This window comes from Podarcis tiliguerta (assembly GCF_965153285.1).
Source record: "Podarcis tiliguerta genome assembly, chromosome: 12".
Taxonomy (NCBI): Eukaryota; Metazoa; Chordata; class Lepidosauria; order Squamata; family Lacertidae; genus Podarcis; species Podarcis tiliguerta.
The window spans coordinates 36,095,980-36,116,399 of NC_139545.1; the positions used below are offsets into that span (position 1 = coordinate 36,095,980).

The following is a 20,420-nucleotide window of genomic DNA, read 5'->3' on the forward strand; positions in this document are numbered from 1 at the left end:
CACAGCAGAGATTACCTTCATTTCTCTCTCTCTCTCTCTCTCTCTCTCTGTGTGTGTGTGTGTGTGTGTGTGTTTCCATTTGATTCACATTACCCAGATATTGTCAAGAGAGGAACTTTGGCATTAAAAAGAAGACGACTGTTGCCCAACACAGGTGCTCCATATCCCCTCACTCCCCTCTGAACATGTTCTCCGGGATATTTGAATTCATTTAAAGTAGCTAGGTGTTCCCCTACTACCTTTTTTCCTATCTGGAATGGATCCCAATAAACAGTCTCATCCAGGAATGTATGTCTCCAGTTGTTCCACCTGAAGTTGCTTCCTTAGAAAATGAGTATTTGCAAGTATGCAATAGTTGTGACAATTTGGTCAAGCATTGGCTTTTTAAAATAGTGGCAGTCCTATTACCTCCTTTAAGATGGCAAACACCTTTCCCTCACACAGTGAAGCATTAACCACTCCCTGTTGAAGACAATTTTTACATCGAAATACACCCACCCACCCCCCTTATGGCACATCTGGAAATTACTAGCATTTCCCCCCCTCATAGCATTTCAACATCTGTTGAGTTAGTTCTTCTGAATTAGCTGATAGTCACCTGACCAAGACAATCACAGCAGCCACCAGAATGAAGACGTTACTTGAATAATTGTTCCAAAATTTTTACGGAACTTCTTAATACCAGTTTACTTTCACTTCACTTTTTTGTCTCATTTTGTTTTGCGTTTGTTTCTTATTTTCCAGCTAACACTCAGGGTGGAACAAGGCACTACTTCAAATGCACACGAGAGAACCGCAGCCCCATTTCCCCCTCATTCTCCCTATAACATGTGGTTCTTTAAATCTCATAACCTGGCATTGTTTCTTGCCCCTGCCCCAGAAAGATACATTGGTGGCTACTAGTAAAGGTAAAGGGACCCCTGACCATTAGGTCCAGTCGTGGCCGACTCTGGGGTTGCGGTGCTCATCTCGCTTTATTGGCCGAGGGAACCGGCGTACAGCTTCTGGGTCATGTGGCCAGCATGACTAAGCCGCTTCTGGCGAACCAGAGCAGCGCACGGAAACGCCGTTTACCTTCCCGTTGGAGTGGTACCTATTTATCTACTTGCACTTTGATGTGCTTTCGAACTGCTAGGTTGGCAGGAGCAGGGACCGAGCAACGGGAGCTCACCCCGTTGCGGGGATTCGAACCGCCGACCTTCTGATCGGCAAGTCCTAGGCTCTGTGGTTTAACCCACAGCACCACTCGTGTCCTAGTGAGGACGAAAAACAACAACACTCAGTATAATGATGCCTGGAGGAAACAGAGCCTAATGAATTAGATGCTACAGAGGGGGCCATCAATGGAAAAGAAGGCTGTCAGTGTCTTCTAGTCATGATGGCAATATTACCTACAGTATCAGATGCAGTTGCTGAGGACCACAAGTGGAACAATACTGTTGCACTTGTGGACTTCCTGCTTGTGGACTTCCATGGGCATGAGATTGGCTGCTCCGACAGCAGAATATTGGACTACACAGACCTTTGGTCTAAACCAGGGCTCTTCTTATGGGAAAGGCAACTTGATACACAGCTCCTCTTCTTCCAAGTCTAGTTTTTTGTGTTGTTGCTTTTTTGGTAATGTGAAGAAGATATCAGGAGCACCTCAAATGGCAGATGTTGGGGGTAGTGGCATCAGTCCTCTGCCTAATCATCCCAAGGCCATGACCAATCCCACTGCTTGGAAGACGGTTAGCTGGTCAAACCAACCTGCTGAGTTGTGTGCAGAGCAGGATGCCACCCATTTGCCAGTGCTGAAGTAAGTTTCAACTGCCAGACCAATCAGCTTCTTTATATGGATTGGAGAAGGGCAGAAGTACAGCTTGGTAATTTTAGACCCTGCAGTCAATGGTCTTGCAGGCTGCTCCGTTTAGACGGCAATACGAGGCTCAACATATTTGCCCCACCCACCCACAAAAAATGTCCTACCTAAAAATATGGCAGTCCCACCTAACAAAGAAGCCTGGCTATGGAGTGGCCGTGAGTCACCTCACGGGGTTCTTAGGATGAATTTGGAAGTTGGAAAACCATGGATGCCATCTTGAATTCCATGGAGGAAAGGCAGGATATAACGAAAATAAGGCAGAGATTTTCAGTCGCAAGAATGATGCCACGCTTTTGTACACAGCTGATGGATAAGCTGAACGTGTGTTGACTTTGCCATTTTCATATTTTTTTTTTGGGGGGGAGGAATTGTTCTGGCAGCCTAATCCTAAATATATTTGCTCAGAAGGAAGCTCCACTGAGTTCAAAAGCACTTACTTCCAGGGAAGAATACTTAGAATCATAGAATCATAGAGTTGGAAGAGACCACAAGGGCCATCGAGTCCAACCCCCTGCCAAGCAGGAAACACCATCAGAGCACTCCTGACATATGGTTGTCAAGCCTCTGCTTAAAGACCTCCAAAGAAGGAGACTCCACCACACTCCTTGGCAGCAAATTCCACTGTCGAACAGCTCTTACTGTCAGGAAGTTCTTCCTAATGTTTAGGTGGAATCTTCTTTCTTGTAGTTTGTATCCATTGCTCCGTGTCCGCTTCTCTGGAGCAGCAGAAAACAACCTTTCTCCCTCCTCTATATGACTTAAGCTTGCAGGCAGCCCGATATAAATTTAATAGGGGGGGGGGGGAAACAGCCCCTTAAGTTTCTTTGCTGCAGTGCCTTTTAATAATTTAACTCTAAATTCTTCCTTTTTTTTTGAACTTACTTCACCTTAGATACAGCTGCAGAGGAAATATCATTTGCTTTTTGGTTGCAATTTACTCCTGGGGAGTTGGAAACGGGTTTCTTAACATCCTGTTGTGAAACAAATTTCCTGAGAACAGTTCCTTTGACTTAAATATAACTTTAAATTAGTATAACTGCAGTCCTAAGAATATTTACTAGGAAATAAGGGGCTAACTACTTCTTACCTATGAATTGTATATAACAGTGGCCAAATCAGATTTGCCCGCCGTAAGTGACTTCCTCTCACCTACCCATCCTAGGGTTTCACATGCATGTCTGTCGTTGCAAAAAAACCAACAGGTTTTGATTTGATTTGACATGGAGGTAGGCTGTAGTGGAGGAATAATGGAGAGAAAGAGAGTGTTGTGACCTCACCTTCCCATGCCAGCTTTTCATTCTAAATTCCTGAATTATGGAGCATCTTTGCTTTTTAACAGGGCATTGGAGGCACTCCCCAGTGTTACATGAGTTACAGTTGGTTCCTAAGACGTTTCATTTGTTGTTTGATAAGTTTGGTATGAAGCTAAGCATGCAATCCTAAAACAGGTGGTGGGAAATCTGAAGACATTTTAAACTGTTCATCCAACAATCTGCTGGGCTTGCACTAGGCTAAGTGAAGGGAAATGGCCTCAATAGCCCATGTTTTTTTCTGTCTTTTCCATGGAAGCTGATTAACAGATCAGCAAGATCATGGTGTGTGTGTGTTTGCCATGTCACGGTGCATTTCCTAATGTCAAAAACAGAAGTGAAATTTTCATTCTGCCTGACTCATTTATCAAGGAATTCTTGAAAGGCAGCAAACTCTGATTTGTCTTATTTCCATGGGAGCGGTGTGATAGATTTGGTTGTGGCCAATGTCTTCCTTTTTGCTCCTAAATCTCTTGCTCCTCTTCCTGCCAGCTTTTCAGGTATCAGGTAAGCTCTTTTTCACTTCCATCACCATTGAGAACTTAGCACTAGGTGCATTTTTAACTGCTTATTTTTAAAGCATCTTGTGGAAGCTAAAGTTGTACTGTTAAAGCTAAATCAATGAAATTTCAGCTACAAGGATAATTGTTTAAAAGAACAAAATGCATTTTAAACATGACAACAATACTATGGGTGACTGATAAATACGGCACAGCGTTGGATAGTTTAAAATAAACTACAGAATTAGCATGAGAGGCATTTCTCTGTTCTCCATCAATCTTATTGCCTCTTATTCTGAATCCTTGTATTATCATTTTACCAGCAGTTGTCATATTGGAAGGTATGTGACGCATTCTCTCCATGTTCCTGTTGTTTTTCTTAATTTTACAGACAGTGACAGCTTTCTGATATATAATGAAAACCTCAAGCTTTGTATACAATCTCAGAAATCTGGTTCCATCATTGTGGACAACTGCGATGAGGATAATGAGGGGCAACATTTCAAGTGGGTTTCCGACGACCAGATTTTGAACATGGCAGTGAAGTTATGCCTGGCAGTGCCTTCCAAGTCAAACCTGGTTGCCCTCACCCTCTCCCCCTGTAATGAGACGACTGAACTTCAGAAATGGGAATGCAGAAATGACAGCCTCCTTGCACTCGAACAGGGTGATTTGTTTTTAAATCCCGAAAGTGGCCAAAAAAGTCGTCTTATACTTTCTAAAGTAGCCAACAGCAAGAGTACCTGGAAGATCTATGGAACGAAAGACAGCTTGTGTTCCAAGGGCTATGAAGGTAAAATTCAGACAATCTGTTCTAGATTATCAGCTTGTATATGCAGTTCAAGCATGTTGCATCTGGGGTGAAAATAGACATGATGCTACTTGCATAACTTCAAATCATGTCGATAATCAACCCAAATTGGATAGCATTTGGATTTCAGCCACAAGTTTTCCCCAACCTTACCTGGAGATATCAGGTGTTGGTTCACTTCAGTTGAAGTGGAAGGTGCACCCATGTATTCATCCAAGCATGCAAAGGAATGGATGCTGAAAACTCCATGGATGGTGGAAACTGACAGACACAAAAAGTGCCTGTGTATATCTGAGCATTCGTGGAGCTCTTGTATTGAGGACTTTGTCTTAATCATTTCCGCTTTGCCTAATGCTGTTCTCACCAGTATCTATCCAGTTTTCTCACTGGTATCTGTCCAATTTCTTTCAGCTCTGTATACCTTAAGAGGCAATGGTTTTGGAGCCCCCTGTGCGTTTCCATTCAAGTATCGGAATAAATGGCATGCTCAGTGCATAAGAGAGGATGATGAACATGGACAACTTTGGTGTGGAACAACTGCAGATGTGGATAGAGACTCTTTACGAGGATACTGTCCAAGGAAAGGTAAACACTTAACAAGGTTTTATTTCGGGCCTTACTTTCCCACCATGTGATTGCTGCTTAGAGGAAAATTTCTCCTACAAAGAGAAAAGGGAAACTGGTGCCATTGCCAAATTGTGCAACTACAGCAGAAATGGGTGGGGGACACTTCCCCCCTGTGAGTCGAAGCAAAATGAATTGTCCGTAATGTCAGGGCTCCCCAACAGAATCAGGCCTGCAGTTGTTCATTTGGGAGGATGTAGTTCCATTCAGATCAAAATTGAGTTCTGGAGCTGTGGTGGAGAGTTACTGAATAAAGGAAGCAGACAGATTACACCCCAAACATTAGGTGTTTGCTGGGGAGCATCTGAGAGAGGGAAAGATTTTGATATTGTACCAAACATGCAATGACAGTTTCCTTCCTTGAGGCAAGGAAATCAAAGCAGAGGGGAAATGCCTCAGAGGATTTGTGCTCCTTGTAACTATACATCTGTGCATTTTGAAATTGCTTGTGTGCAGTTTTCAGGATGTGCTTACACACTGACGTTTAAGCCTATGAGGCTGGGCTCGCCATTCATCCATTCACTGACTCTATAGGGAGAAAGCCAATTCACAAAAACTAGCCTTGGATCTAAAACGCTGATTGCATATGGGATTCCCGGTTACTTATATGTGTATGTATATGTGTGGGTTTCTTCCTTAGATGCTGAATATCAACACAAAATGCAGGAACACTTGTAGGATTAAGGGGCAATGCCAGTGGTTCTCCCCATGATCACATAAGCACCTCTATTTCTGCATACTATTTTGGGTATTCTTCTGAAAAGTGGCATCGAGATTAATAAATATTCAAATATCCATCACTAGAAGATTTAGCTTCATCACTGATAATTTGATGATTTGACACTCACGTTTACAGATGACCGTGATGAATTATTCTGGACCAGAAACCAATGGACAGGGGATCTCTACCAGATCAATTACCTCTCAGTTCTAACATGGTACCAAGCAAGAAAAAGTTGTCAGCAACAGAATGCAGAATTACTGACTATCACAGATCTACAGGAACAAGCGTACCTGACAGGTAGGACATAACAAGGCATGCCCGAAGAAGTGATTGGTATCATTTGATTTCTGCTAGTTAAGAAATGCTGTGTAAACTGTAAGCAGACATTACATGGCATAATACTGAAGTATCCTCCCACACAGTACAAGGCGATTTAATTTAGATCCAGCATGCTGGCTGAAAGCATTCATCTGATTAATTTCTTCTTGGCACAGGAAGGAAAGCTGGGAACCCTGGTAATGTTAGAATGGGTTTTTTGTTTCACCCCACCCCATCCCCACATTGTAAATATACACCCCCCCCCCCAGCAACAAAATGCAATTCAACCAATTTTTCTTTTCCATAAATAGGATTAATAAATGATATATCTACTTACTACTGGATTGGTCTGAACGCTTTGGATCTTGACAATGGATGGGAGTGGATTGGCAATCATCCTTTTAGATATTTAAATTGGTCTCCAGGTGAGTGAGCATCTACAATGAGATTAATACTACAAGCCGAGCAAGTTTATTAGATTTGTGAGGTCCATGCCTTTACACAAAATACCATAAAACATTATTAAAAGATAAACAATAAAATTATAGAAATAAGCTAAAATTCATGCCATGCTGTCCCAGCGAAGAAACTACCCAAAAACCCCCGCCTTTCAGGGAAGAAGATACAGCAACAGGTTAGGGGAGCAATGGGAGGGACCTCACCATTTCATCCAGGAACCATACCCTGATCCACGGATTTCTCACGTGGTAGCGGTCTTTGTGGTGAAGGCTATGAGATTAATACTGAAAGCCACCCCCATTTAACAGTCAGTCACCATTGTAAAGCACTTTCAAGGATTTATTGGTGGTTTAAAACCCAGTGGATAGTGCTTAAAGTAATTCCTTTTAAATAGTCCAGGTGGCATTTGAAAATAACTCTTTGTGGTCCAGAATGCAATTCCTGCTGGGATTAGGCAGAACCCGTCTCTCACATTGTTAACGAAGGCTTTTCAAACTGTTGTACATGTACATTTATTTATTTCATAACATTTATATAATGCTTGATTGTAGAGAACAATAAAAAGTGGTTTACAAAACCTACGAATGACTATAGTTAAGTGGCTAACTTACTGTTGTGCTATGCTGTTGACTTTAAAATATATTGTTTTGACTATGTGTGTAAAAAGGTTTTTATTAAAGGCGGATGATGATATCTTCTAAAGGTGGAGTCTTCAAATAAATCATAAATAAAATTAGCACAGGGCATAAACAATGATCGTTTATATCCCTCTTGCTTAAAGGCAGCCCATCCCCAGAAACAGAAAAAATCTGTGGATCAATGCAGTCTACAAATGGCAAATGGCAGAATGAAAAGTGTCAACAGAAACTTGGATACATTTGCAAAAAAGGAAACTCTTCACTGGATGTTTCTCTTATTCCCACAGGTAGGAGATTAAACCAAGAATGCTATTCATTTACCGAACCAAATTTCAAAAACTTATTTCTAGTAATGGAGGCTTTTGCTATTTGTAACATTGGGGCAATCCTTTGTTTCGGATGGAGGGGAGGTTGTAGTCTCCGCCTGCCCCTCCAAACACTGGGGTATCCCGTTAAAGGAATCGGGGGGAGTAGCCATATCCATGGGACCAGGCGGGAGCAGGCCCATAGCCACTCCCCCAGATGGCGGTCCCTGCAGGGGACACCCTATTTGATGTAAGTCTTAGGAATCCCTGTCTGGATTGACCTACGCATCACTCCCAGGCAGGCCGGAAGTATTTCGATTGCCCCATGCCCAAGCCAAACCTCCTTCATCTGTATTCAATAAAGTTGTGGCCTGTTTTGACCAAAAACCCAGTCTTATTGGTCTCTTATTATACAGGTTGGAGTATGGGAAGTCTGATGCCCGGTCCTGCAATGCTATTCATTTACCAAACTAATTTCCAAAAACATATTTCTAGTAATGGAGGTTTTTGCTATTTGTAGCAGTGTATGCAATGCCAAACATTTCATTGGATTGAGATGCCTGAGGGTATTTTACTAGTAGCCAAAAATAAGTTATCTATCAGGAAAGATCTCAAGCATGGCCTAAAGGCATATTTTGCAGAAACCTTGCTAAAGCTATATTTTAATGTAAACTACTGTGATATTGGTGAAAGGAGATATGTTCTCAAGTTGATGTCAGGGTAAACAAGATGATAGATCCTATGGCATGTTTCCTCATGCTTCTAATGGCTCATTATCTCCCGCAAGTGAAATGATGCGTTCAGGTTTAATTTCACCATTTCATGCAGTAGAGGAGGAGATCTTCATACTGGTTGCCTCTCCCACTTGCTCCACTATGCAAAACTACGCAAATTCAGTGTGAGTGACCCTATGTTGATTACCATATTGGCAATAATATCTTTGCAGGATGAAACAGATCACCCTGTCTTGTTAATACTGATGTCTTGATTTGCCTCTGCTGAATTCTGTATATTTTAATTAAGGATGTGAGTCAATGACACTGTAACAGCAAATAATTCCTATTTTTTAAATCCATTAAGTCATGCTGCCTTGAATATTATTATTCTCTTTTTAGATGGCTTAAAGCCTATTAAATGTCCAGATGGCTGGGCTGCATATGCTGGCCATTGTTACCGCCTTAACAGACACCCCAAGACATGGAAAGGGGCATTGCTGTCCTGTCGAAGGGAACGTGGAGATTTATTAAGTATACACAACACTATGGAACACAGCTTTGTCATTTCACAGCTAGGCTACCGTAAGTACATCCAGCAAGTTCTGCTTTCCTGTTGTTTGATGTTTGTGTGAGTATGAGGGTGGGAGCAAGACGTTTGCATTTTTTGCTACCACATGTGAGTATGGAATGTTATTGAGACCTTGCCCCGATGAAAAACACAATGGAGGGATATTCTTTTGGAAGCACAACAAGGCACAAGCCAGTTAAATGTGAGACATGGCACTGGCTTCTACAGCCTTTCCCAATTGTTGTTGTTGTTTAGTCGTTTAGTCGTGTCCGACTCTTCGTGACCCCATGGACCAGAGCACGCCAGGCACTCCTGTCTTCCACTGCCTCCCGCAGTTTGGTCAAACTCATGCTGGTAGCTTTGAGAACACTGTCCAACCATCTCGTCCTCTATCATCCCCTTCTCCTTGTGCCCTCCATCTTTCCCAACATCACGGTCTTTTTCAGGGAGTCTTCTCTTCTCATGAGGTGGCCAAAGTATTGGAGCCTCAGCTTCAGGATCTGTCCTTCCAGTGAGCACTCAGGGCTGATTTCCTTAAGAATGGATAGGTTTGATCTTCTTGCAGTCCACGGGACTCTCAAGAGTCTCCTCCAGCACCATAATTCAAAAGCATCAATTCTTTGGCGATCAGCCTTCTTTATGGTCCAGCTCTCACTTCCATACATCACTACTGGAAAAACCATAGCTTTTACTATACGGACCTTTGTTGGCAAGGTGATATCTCTGCTTTTTAAGATGCTGTCTAGGTTTGTTATCGCTTTCCTCCCAAGAAGCAGGCGTCTCTTAATTTCGTGGCTGCTGTCACCATCTGCAGTGATCATGGAGCCCAAGAAAGTAAAATCTCTCACTGCCTCCATTTCTTCTCCTTCTATTTGCCAGGAGGTGATGGGACCAGTGGCCATGGTCTTAGTTTTTTTGATGTTGAGCTTCAGACCATATTTTGTGCTCTCCTCTTTCACCCTCATTAAAAGGTTCTTTAATTCCTCCTCACTTTCTGTCCTCAAGGTTGTGTCATCTACATATCTGAAGTTGTTGATATTTCTTCCAGCAATCTTAATTCTGGCTAGGGATTCATCCAGCCCCAATTAATTCATCCAGCCCTCTATATGTTTTAAACCAAAGCTCCCATCAACCCCAGCCAATGTAACCAATGATCAGGAATGATGATTGGAGTTTGAAGTCCAAAATATACCAGAAGGTACCAGGTTGGAGGAAAGCTGGGCATTAGATGCTGTCTAGTTGTAGTGCTGCATTTCAGGACTGATGGTCACCAGTGTAGTTTGCTATACTCAAACATGTGTAATTGGAAAGGAGTGGTGAATACTTTCTTCTGCCGCACTTATACACCACAAAGCTGTGTGTGGTAGGATCCTGTTCAACACATTCGAAAATAAAATCTGGAAGCAAACAAATAAGATACATTTGTGTTTTTAGAGCCAACGGATCTTCTATGGATTGGACTAAATGACCAGAAGATTCCGATGTATTACGAATGGAGCGATGGTTCTACAGTGAGATTCACCAAGTGGCAAAAAGGAAAACCCACACAAATCAATGGTGTGCAAAGCGACTGTGTCATCATGAATGGAGAGGTAAAAAATATGGAACCTCTAATATTGTCAGGAGCTGGAGTCAGGCGTACGTCAGCAATGAAACAATAAAGCACCCGATGTCAGTGAAGTTCACTTTGATTCAAAGAAACAAAACTGCTCAGTCCTAGTGGTCACAGCAACCCTTCCCAATAGGTCTTGCCCCAATGAACCAGTAGTGTGGACTGAAGTTCCTTGCATTCCCATTGCATTTCTAAGGCTCCCCTCCTGGTTCCTTCCCTGGCAGCCTAAGACTCCATTGTCGTGTTTCTCGTTGCTCCTCCCTCTTCATTTCTCTCTGTGTTCTAGGAGACCAGAGGAGAGGGGAGCTGGTGACAGAAGGAGGAGGGAGGCTCCCTGGATTCTTCAGCAGGCTACCTCATCTCTGTCTTCTGCCCTCTCTTTTCTCCTGCCTCTGAGTCTAGACTGCCCTCTGCCCCAGCGTCTTCCTGTTCACTAAAGCCTGTTGCCTCTTCAGCTTCTGACATCTCTTCCTCCTGTTCTGCTCCCTCTTCTTCCTTTGACCATGCATTGTTGCCCCACAACCAATTCCCTGGCTCTGAGCCTTCTTCCCTTGGAGCTTCCCCGGCCAGTGCCTCCCACCACTCCTCAGCATCCAGCCTATCCATGACAGATATTTCCATTGGATTCATTTTTGTGTGAAAGACTGGACTAATAAAATATTGAGGATCTATCTTGCACTTCCACTGGTATGTCCGCACAGCCCCAACTTGCAACTATCCTGTGCTACCTTTGCATTGTCCAGGTAAGCGGTAGCACTGGGGTCAGGAGAGTGGCTCTGCAACACTGCCCCAACATGCCAACTGCTTTTCTGGAGAGTGTATGTTAGAATTCTGTGAGAACAGAAAAATAGCATGTAGCATGGTGCTAGAGGCACAATTTGTCTTGATAATCTCACATTTTTAAAAAGCGATTTCATAGCTTTGGTACCAGTGCTTGGGTGAAAATTGTGTGTTGAAATTTCGGAAGCCAAAAAAGTTGAAAAGCATCCTATTTTGGGTGGCAATGCTTCAATCCCCTGCATTTCTGATGTTCTTAACCATAACCAGAAAAACCCCAAAATGAATTATGCAATTAGTAAAAAATAAATTGCAGAATACATTTTGCAAAGTTAAAGACAGCATATAAAGAGAGTGGGATTCAGCTGGTCTTATAGCAGAATTTGGATTGCCTAGATAAATATTTTTTAATAGAAGAAATGAATGCAGTCCTGAATTTTTTACTTTTAAAATTTTTCATAAGTGTGGATTAGACCACATTAGCCTTAAGTTCTCAGGATAGAAATGTATTTTCAAATGCTACAAACTCCTGTTTCTCTGTCATTAACAACTTCTCATTATTTTTTCTTGGTAATTGTACTTCATTGGTTTAGACTATAGATTTCATGTGAATGCAAAATGCAGTTTTCTAGCATGCACAACAATAAAGAGTTTTGCATTGACCAAAAATACTTCAAACATAAAAAATGAAAACATTTAAGGCAGTGGGTCCTTCTTCATTGAGATTTATATTTCTTCACTTTTCTGTCTCCAGAGGGGCTACTGGGCAGATAATTATTGTGAAGAGGAACTTGGTTACATCTGCAAAAGAGAACCATTGGCATTTCTTTCTGAAGAAGCTGAAACTGCCAATCCAGATTGCCAGAAAGTAAGTCTAAAGTAAACTGTGTAAGGTAGAAAAAAGAAAAAAGGTAAAGGACCCCTGGAAGGTTAAGTCCAGTCAAAGGCAACTATGAGGTGTGGCGCTCATCTTGCTTTCAGGCCGAGAGAATCGGTGTTTGTCCACAGACAGCTTTCCAGGTCTTTCCATGTAAGTTAGGTGCCCTGAACTTAATATGGCAATAATGTGTGTCTATTGACTTTTTGAATATTTTGACAGGGCTGGAAAAGGCATGGATCCTATTGCTACTTAATTGGACAAACATCTGCAACATTTTCAGAAGCACAGGCATTCTGTGAGACAAACAAAGGATCTCTGACTTCTGTGGAGAACAGGTATTATTCTCCGCCCCCCCCCCATCCTGATGTTGGTTGATGCAAAGTAACATGCAAAGTAACATTTATGTCATGGGAATCAAGAAGTAAGGTAAGCTGAGGCTTGAGCATGCTCAGTTTGAAACCTGCAGGTGCTGCCTTGTGATTGGCCAAAGATCCGCAGGATACAGAAACCTCTTTTGGAGCAGAGACCTCTTTTGGACCTTTTGGACCTGGCTAGGGTCACCACAAATCGACTTCTATTGTGATTTGTGATTAGATCACCCACACCCTCCAAATGTTACTATTTTCCAGGGACGTCCCTAATTTATAGAAGCCATCCCGGTTTCTGATTTAATCCTGGAATGTCCCACTTTTCCTTAGGATGTCCCTATTGCCAATGGAGAAATGTTGGAGGGTATGGAGTTATCTGACCCTCTAAGTTGTCTGAAGGCAATCCTGTGTAGGGAAGTTTTTTAAATGTTTAATGTTTTCTTATGTTTTTATATATGTTGGAAGCTGCCCAGAGTGGCTGGGGCAACCCAGTTAGATGTGTGGGGTATAAATAGTAAAATTATCATTATGGAATGGGACGTTCCTATTTTCATTGGAGAAATGTTGGATGGTGTGGATCACCCTCTTTGCTGGCATCGGTCCCACCAGCTTCTCAGGTCACGTGACTGAGTGGAACAGTCCTAAGATCCAGTTTGAATCCTCCTCCCTCCTGCACTGCCCATCCCATGTCCCTGTTTCAGGGCTTATGATGGTTTAAGGCCCTCCAGGCTAGGAGGAACTAGGAGGGTCCTGGGAGATGTGCCGGCATAGCCTGGCTGAGCTCCACTAGTAACCCAGGCAAGCTCAGCCCAACAAATTATGTTTCAGGATTCTAAACTGCCATTTTGAATTATCCGTTCTGCGTTTCTTGTGAATTTCCTATTTGAGCTGCCATCTGTGGCTTGACTTCCTACCCAGAGAGCCTTTCATTCCTTGTTATAGATTTACTGGTGGACCTGGACAATTTAGACTTTCAGCCTCCATGTGTTTCCACCTTAAATATGTACGTGCTTTCTAGAATATCTTCTTAAAATCTTAATATTATGCTGTACAAATATGAGTTCCATACAGTGTTTTATTTCTAAAAAAAATATATTTAGGGGTACTCTCATTTTCCTGCTCAGTTTGAAATATTGCCCCTCAATGAGGCCAAACTTAGATTCACAAAACGTTTAGGGGTATATGTACCCTTGTGTACCCCCAGAAAAAAAGGACTGGTTCCATATATTACCTGAGTGTAGCTGAGGTTCACCCACTTTCAGCTACATGCTCAGGTTGCAATGTGTAAATGTATTGATCCGTGATGGTGGAGCTATAAGCGTAGCCACTCCCCCTTGGTCACTGTGATCCACCCCTTGCCCTTTGAATTGGTGAGAGCTGGCCCATCCATGGTAAGCCATTAATTTAATTTTAAAATATGGAAATTAGAAATCACAAACACACAGAAACACAAATGTATTTTTTAATACAATTGCTATGTATTCTTCTCCACAGATATGAGCAGGCCTACCTGACTAGTCTAGTTGGCTTTCGTTCTGAAAAATATTTCTGGATCGGCCTTTCAGATGTAAAGCAACCAGGCACATTCCACTGGACCAATGGAGACGATGTTCTGCTCACCCATTGGAATGAAGAAATGCCTGGTAGGTGCTGCCTGAAGCCTAACTGAGATTGTATTTCACAAAGGGTTTCAATTGAAGTGGCTCTTGTCTTGTGTCTCCAAAAGGGCAGCTTCCGGGCTGTGTTGCCATGAGAACTGGGACTGCAGCTGGATTGTGGGACGTTGTGAACTGTGAGGAGAAGGCACCTTTCATCTGCAAACAACTGGCAGAAATTGTGACAACTCCTGCCCCAACAACAATTCCCCCTCCCCCATGCCCAGAAGGATGGCATCCAAGCAATTCTAGAAGCGTGTGCTTTAAAGTAGGTATAGCACCTCTTGAGTCAAAGTTCTTGTATTTTTCAGTAGCAGAGCAAAGAGGGAAATCGTGGCTTTTGTCTGTCAGTGAACTTTTAAAGGTTTTTGGGAGTGCTACTTTTAGTTTCAGTTTAACTGCTCATTGTACATTATTGTTATTCTTTTTATTGTGCAGTTTCATTAAGTTTATTTGAAGTTCAAGATTTAGAAGGTAGAGGGCAGAAGGTAGATTTCTCACTGGTTTGGAGGAGGCTGGGAAAGATTTCTGCCTCCCAAATATTTTAACATTATCAGCAACAAAATGCTGATATTGTTCCTGCCAGGGCACAAGCAGCAAAACGGGATGCACTGCCCCGGCTGCCGCCATCTGCTGCACAATTTGTGAAAACCTTCTTCCTTCTGCCATCAGTAAGTATTCTCAGTCATTCAGGGCCAAGAGGCAGTCTGCTAAAACCATGTAGATGAGAATCTTCTCCCCAGTGCACAATTTGCCAAGAATATATCAAATTCCAACATTACTATGTGACCAGGATCCAAACTGACCCCTGAAGACAACCCCACTTTCATAGTAGCGCAGTAGGAGAGCCCATAGGAAGCTGAGGGGTAAAGGTATCTGAACAGGGCCTGGAGATCCATGGTCTATTCCAAGCTGCAAGCCCATTACTACAATATAGAATATGCTTGAGGATATTTATGGAAACTTCTTATCTATGGCCCAGATTCTGTGAGATTTGCTAAAGCCACTAATTCAGGAGTGGTGTTAAAGCAGAATGAGCAGCATTCTTAGTAGTGAGTTGCTGGCTCAAGATGTTCTCTAGAAGAGAAAAAAACGAGGACTTGTAGTTGGAAAGACAGAAAGACATCTGTGACATGATGTCTCAAGAATGACCAGTTCCAGAGTTCCTCCAGGCAGGAGAAAGGACCAGCTGCACAAAGGAAAGGAAAGCTTGTGCCTCTTTCTTTAGTAAGCAGACCTTTCCATTCCCATGCTATATCCAGTTTCAGTTTTAGAGACAGCTGGGCAGACCCCAGCTAGACCATCTCCCTTCTCAGCCCTGCTGCTGTGGAGATCCATCAGTCATCCTCCTCCGACGTGCGTCTGCAACTCATGCTACTGTACATGAGCACACATTACTCAGCAGTGTAAACACACAACAGTGCTGGCTTGAGGTGTGGATACTAGGCTACGTTTATTGAACATAAATCAGGACAAAGAAAACATGGCTTCTCTCCTTGTCGTTCTTCTTGGAGAGAGAGACAAACAAAAGTACAGTGGTACCTCGGGTTACATACGCCTCAGGTTACATACGCTTCAGGTTACAGATCCACTAACCCAGAAATAGTGCCTTGGGTTAAGAACTTAGCTTCAGAATGAGAACAGAAATCGTGCTCTGGCGGTGCAGCGGCAACAGGAGGCCCCATTAGCTAAAGTGGTGCTTCAGGTTAAGAACAGTTTCAGGTTAAGAACAGACCTCCGGAACGAATTAAGTACTGGTACTTAACCCGAGGTACCACTGTAATACAGAGCAGATGTTCCGCTCACAGGACTCCAGCAATCTGTGCTGGAATGTAAACACAGACATGTGACATGTAGCAATCCCACATATCTGCAGCAAGGGTGGAATGGAATTCCCAACACTCCACACAGACAGGACAGAGAATTAAAAGCGATATAACATGAAGGGTGGGGTTTTTTTTAAATAAAAAAATCTAGAGCAACCTTGTCCATCATAAACTTTTGTAATCATCGATAATTAAGATAAGCTTTTTGCTTTGTTCTTCAGCCTGTTAATTGATGCCTCTTCTTACATCAGCAGCTAATTTGTGTTCTGGATAAACCAGTTGTCATTAGTTCCAGTCTCAAAAAAAGAAGGGAAGTTTTGCTGACCTGATGCCCTAAGGGCTAACCTTATTATGGGCTATTGCACAGTGTCTGGGCCCAATGGTGGTTCTTCTCTCCAAAACACTCCTCCACATCCGAAAACAACTCCTTGTCTCTGCAGAGGCATAGGAAGGGGGGGCGCCCTGGGTGTCATCACTGAGGAGGCTGACATTCGGTGCACCACCCACCGGCGACTCCCAAGCCTACCCCGAGCTGTCGATGTGGTGGTGGTGAGGTGACAAAAAAAAAATGCACTGGGTACCACCTGACTTTGCTGTGCCTCTGTGTCTCCGTGTGCAGCAAGTGAGGTGAATCCCAATTAATCTTCCTAATAGCTGGTGTTTGTGACAAATATCTCATTGTATTCATATGCATCTAGGGCTATAGCAAAGACCTTCGGGACAAGAAAACTTGGTTTGAAGCAGATGATTTTTGTAGAGCAATTGGGGGGAACCTCATGTCTGCTCACAACAAGGAAGAGCGTCAGCTGCTAAGAAGGTTGGAAGTTCCATAAAATGTTTATTCACGTTGCCTCAGAATCAAAAGCAATGCTGGTTAGGGATGGGGAAGAAATTTGTTCTGTTTGCATCTTAATGTGAACTTCCCAATTTTATGTATTTACACCCCTAAACCAGTAGCTGGAGCAAAACTCATATCTTTTTAAAAATTCGCACTCTAAACCCCTCCATGTCTCTCATTCACACACTAACGACACAGCACCAGAGGGATCCCTCCAAAATGCTCTTTATTCCAAAGGGTGAATCTACATTCTAAACTGGCAGAATCAGAGATCACAAAAGCAGTGTCATCCCTCTCTTCACCTTGCCAGGCTTTTCTGAAAGCAGATGCTGACACTGGCACCTCCTAGCTTCCCTTTCATTCTACCACTTCTTCTACACTCTTTCCAGTGGTCAATGGCTAGAAGCTGCCATGTTGTTCCCTCCTCACAGAACAAGCTCTGTTCTTTGAAAGGGGGAGCCTCTGGGAAGTTTGAAGTGGCAGCTCCCAGCCAGTAGCTCCTAGAAGGTGTACCACTGCTACTATACCATTAAATTGTTAGGTCATAAAATTGTGGGTTTGTGGGTTTTTTTTGTTGCTGTTTTTTAAATGTACAGTGCAACAAATGTTGAACAGGGCAAGCATTTCAACTCAGTACCTTTAATCACCTTAAAGATTTGTGCCTCATTGTGGAGAACCACTCAATTCATCATTATCCTATTCAGAGAAGGAACCACATAATCTGAAATGTGAATTGCCCCTTTCTTTTTCAGTAGTGTAACAAATATTGCAGATATTCGTATAGGCACATGTGCTAGAATAGCAGAAAGAAGGCAGAGGAGAGAATGACTGTGGTGCTGCCTCAGTACCTATTTTAACTGAGGACTAACAGTATAAGGATAAGGCACAGTCAAGAAACACTAAACAGTTTTTGTATATAATGAAGAAAGGACTGGGATGTCCATTGTGATTAGTCAGATATTTTGTTGGGTTGCTTGTGATATTTTTTTAAATCAAATTCCTAAATGTGCCCATGGGCCCAAAAGGACAGGGGCCTCAGGGTTTATAAAGTTGTCAGCTGTAAAGATCCAGACTCAGCATTAAATGTGGGTGTGCCTAAGAAATGACCACATGTGATATGAACACACAGGGAGTTCCTGCTCTGAATGGCACACCTGTTCTAGAAACCTGATACTCTTTAAATAAATGAACTGATGACTGTTGCATTTATGCTGTTCTAGCAGTTCGAAAGCACGTCAAAGTGCAAATAGATAAATAGGTACCGCTCTGGCAGGAAGGTAAACGGCGTTTCCATGCACTGCTCTGGTTTGCCAGAAGTGGCTTAGTCGTGCTGGCCACATGACCCGATAGCTGTACGCCGGCTCCCTCGGCCAATAAAGCAAGATGAGTGCCGCAACCCCAGAGTCGGCCACGACTGGACCTAATGGTCAGGGGTCCCTTTACCTTTACCTAGAGAGTATCAATAGTCCTTATTTTGAAAGTTTCAAATCTCTGTATTGAAATCCATTCTTTGTTTCCAGTTTTCTGCACTCTATAATTATTTTTTATATATTTTAGAATTTGTGACCACTTCTGTTGGATTGGTTTAAATCAGTTGGAGCCCGGTAAAGGATATTCTTGGACTGATGGATCTCCTGTAAGTAAATGATTAATGCTGATGTATTGATACCAAAATTATTATTAGTTTTAAGGTTCAAGCACTCCTGCCCTCATACTAAACTCTGACAGATCCCATAGCAGTATTTTAAATGTTTAGCCACTGACATATCCATCATTAAAGTCTTTAAACATATGCTTTGTATGCTATAATATTTTTGGACCCAATATTTAACAACAGTTCCTGCAGAGTTGCTTCAAGTTGCTGCTTGCCCCATTGGATTTTTTTTTTATTATTAAAAAATAGTTTTATTATTAAGTAAGGAATGGTGCTGGAGGAGACTCTTGAGAGTTGCAGGGCCTGCAAGAAGATCAAACCTATCCATTCTTAAGGAAATCAGCCCTGAGTGCTCACTGGAAGGACAGATCCTGAAACTGAGGCTCCAATACTTTGGCCACCTCATGAGAAGAGAAGACTCCCTGGAAAAGACCCTGATGTTGGGAAAGATGGAGGGCACATGGAGAAGGGGACGACAGAGGACGAGATGGTTGGACAGTGTTCTTGAAGCTACCAGCATGAGTTTGACCAAACTGCAGGAGGCAGTGAAAGACAGGAGTGCCTGGCGTGCTCTGGTCCATGGGGTCACGAAGAGTCGGACACGACTAAACGACTAAACAACAACGAGGAACACTACATAAAAATTAACATTTGGCGTGGGAACGTTATAACAGGAAAACACACACTGACAGCCCAGTTTGCACATAGTACAAAGCCAAACTATGGCTGGATCTAGGCACATAAAAAAAGCATTCAGTTAAACACATTGCAACCTTTGTATGAGAAAGACTGTCTCGCCAGAGTGGTGCATGCTCTAGTTATCTCCCGCTTGGACTATTGCAATGTGCCCTACATGGGGCTACCTTTGGAGGTGACCCGGAAACTACAACTAAGGAGCAGATGAGCTAGCTACTGCTGTGCACCCGGGGGCAGGGCCATGGGGGCGAGGTGAGCGTCCAAGGGGGGTGGATTGAGCTGCCCATGGCGGGCTGCTTCCTGGGGGCGGGGGCTGCAATGCTTTGCCAGCAGCCTTCATCCGTTTCCTCTTCAATTTGACAGCTCGGGGGTTTCCCCTTCCCAGGAAGCAGCCCGGTAGCGGTGGCAACGGCACACCACCTGCCTGCGACACCTAAGCCTCCCCCGAGCTGTCAAAACTAAGGGGGAAGGCCGCCAGCAAGGCGGTGCAGCTCCCACCTTTCCCCAACGGTTCGAGGCAGGCTTGGGAGTCACAGGTGGGCGGCGCACCAAATGTCACCCCCCTCAGTGATGACACCCAGGTCGGACCGCCCCCACCGCACCCCTCTTCCTCTGCCTCTGACTGGGAATGGCCGCCGAAACCATATAACACCGGTCCTAAAGGATCTACACTGGCTCCCAGTATGTTTCCAAGCACAATTCAAAGTGTTGGTGCTGACCTTTAAAGCCTTCAATGGCCTCGGCCCTCTGACCTCTGAAGGAGCATCTCCACCCTCATCATTCAGCCCAGGCACTGAGGTCCAGCTCCAAGGGCCTTCTGGCGGTTCCCACGCTGCGAGGTATAAATAATATATTATTATTATTATTAATTATTCCGGTTAGCAAAAATGGAACTCCATATCACCATCTGGTGTCAAAGCGTGAGAATGCATAAACAATGCATATAAAGCACTTTGTCTTTGCCAGTGTAGCTGAGTCCTCTGTCTCCTTTTCTGTAAATCACTAATTAAATCTTTATTCCTATTGTAGCTTGACTATCTAGAAAACTTTTGGCCTAACTCTTACAAAGGCAACAATTGCAGAGGAGTGATTCAACGTTATTCATATTGGGAATCTGAATGGTGTGAGAATTATCACAGCTGGGTTTGTCAAATAAAGAGAGGTAAGATTACTTTTATTTATTCATTTATTTATTTAAATAAGGTTTTATTGGTTTTTACACATATTTTCCAGCATATCATCCTTTTAAACATCATTTCAAAATCTTTGGCTGTAAC

General features: G+C 43.1%; 1 protein-coding gene across 2 annotated transcripts in view; it reads left to right on the forward strand.

Annotated features, from left to right (window-relative positions):
• The first annotated feature begins 3,512 nt into the window (after positions 1-3,512).
• LOC310660737 (macrophage mannose receptor 1-like) overlaps positions 3,513-20,420 on the forward strand; it is a 47,465-nt gene continuing 30,557 nt past the window's right edge. The window contains exons 1-15 of one of the 2 annotated variants that reach the window (XM_083405707.1): positions 3,513-3,681; positions 4,066-4,467; positions 4,897-5,070; positions 5,966-6,130; positions 6,463-6,576; positions 7,392-7,535; positions 8,669-8,851; positions 10,272-10,429; positions 11,981-12,094; positions 12,326-12,441; positions 13,969-14,117; positions 14,201-14,397; positions 16,654-16,772; positions 18,351-18,429; positions 20,173-20,305. In XM_083405707.1, coding sequence (XP_083261833.1) covers positions 3,621-3,681; positions 4,066-4,467; positions 4,897-5,070; positions 5,966-6,130; positions 6,463-6,576; positions 7,392-7,535; positions 8,669-8,851; positions 10,272-10,429; positions 11,981-12,094; positions 12,326-12,441; positions 13,969-14,117; positions 14,201-14,397; positions 16,654-16,772; positions 18,351-18,429; positions 20,173-20,305 — 2,308 coding nt within the window. In that variant the 5' untranslated portion in view covers positions 3,513-3,620. The remainder of the gene's footprint in view (positions 3,682-4,065; positions 4,468-4,896; positions 5,071-5,965; positions 6,131-6,462; positions 6,577-7,391; positions 7,536-8,668; positions 8,852-10,271; positions 10,430-11,980; positions 12,095-12,325; positions 12,442-13,968; positions 14,118-14,200; positions 14,398-16,653; positions 16,773-18,350; positions 18,430-20,172; positions 20,306-20,420) is intronic. The other variant, XR_014503625.1, reaches the window with a different exon arrangement.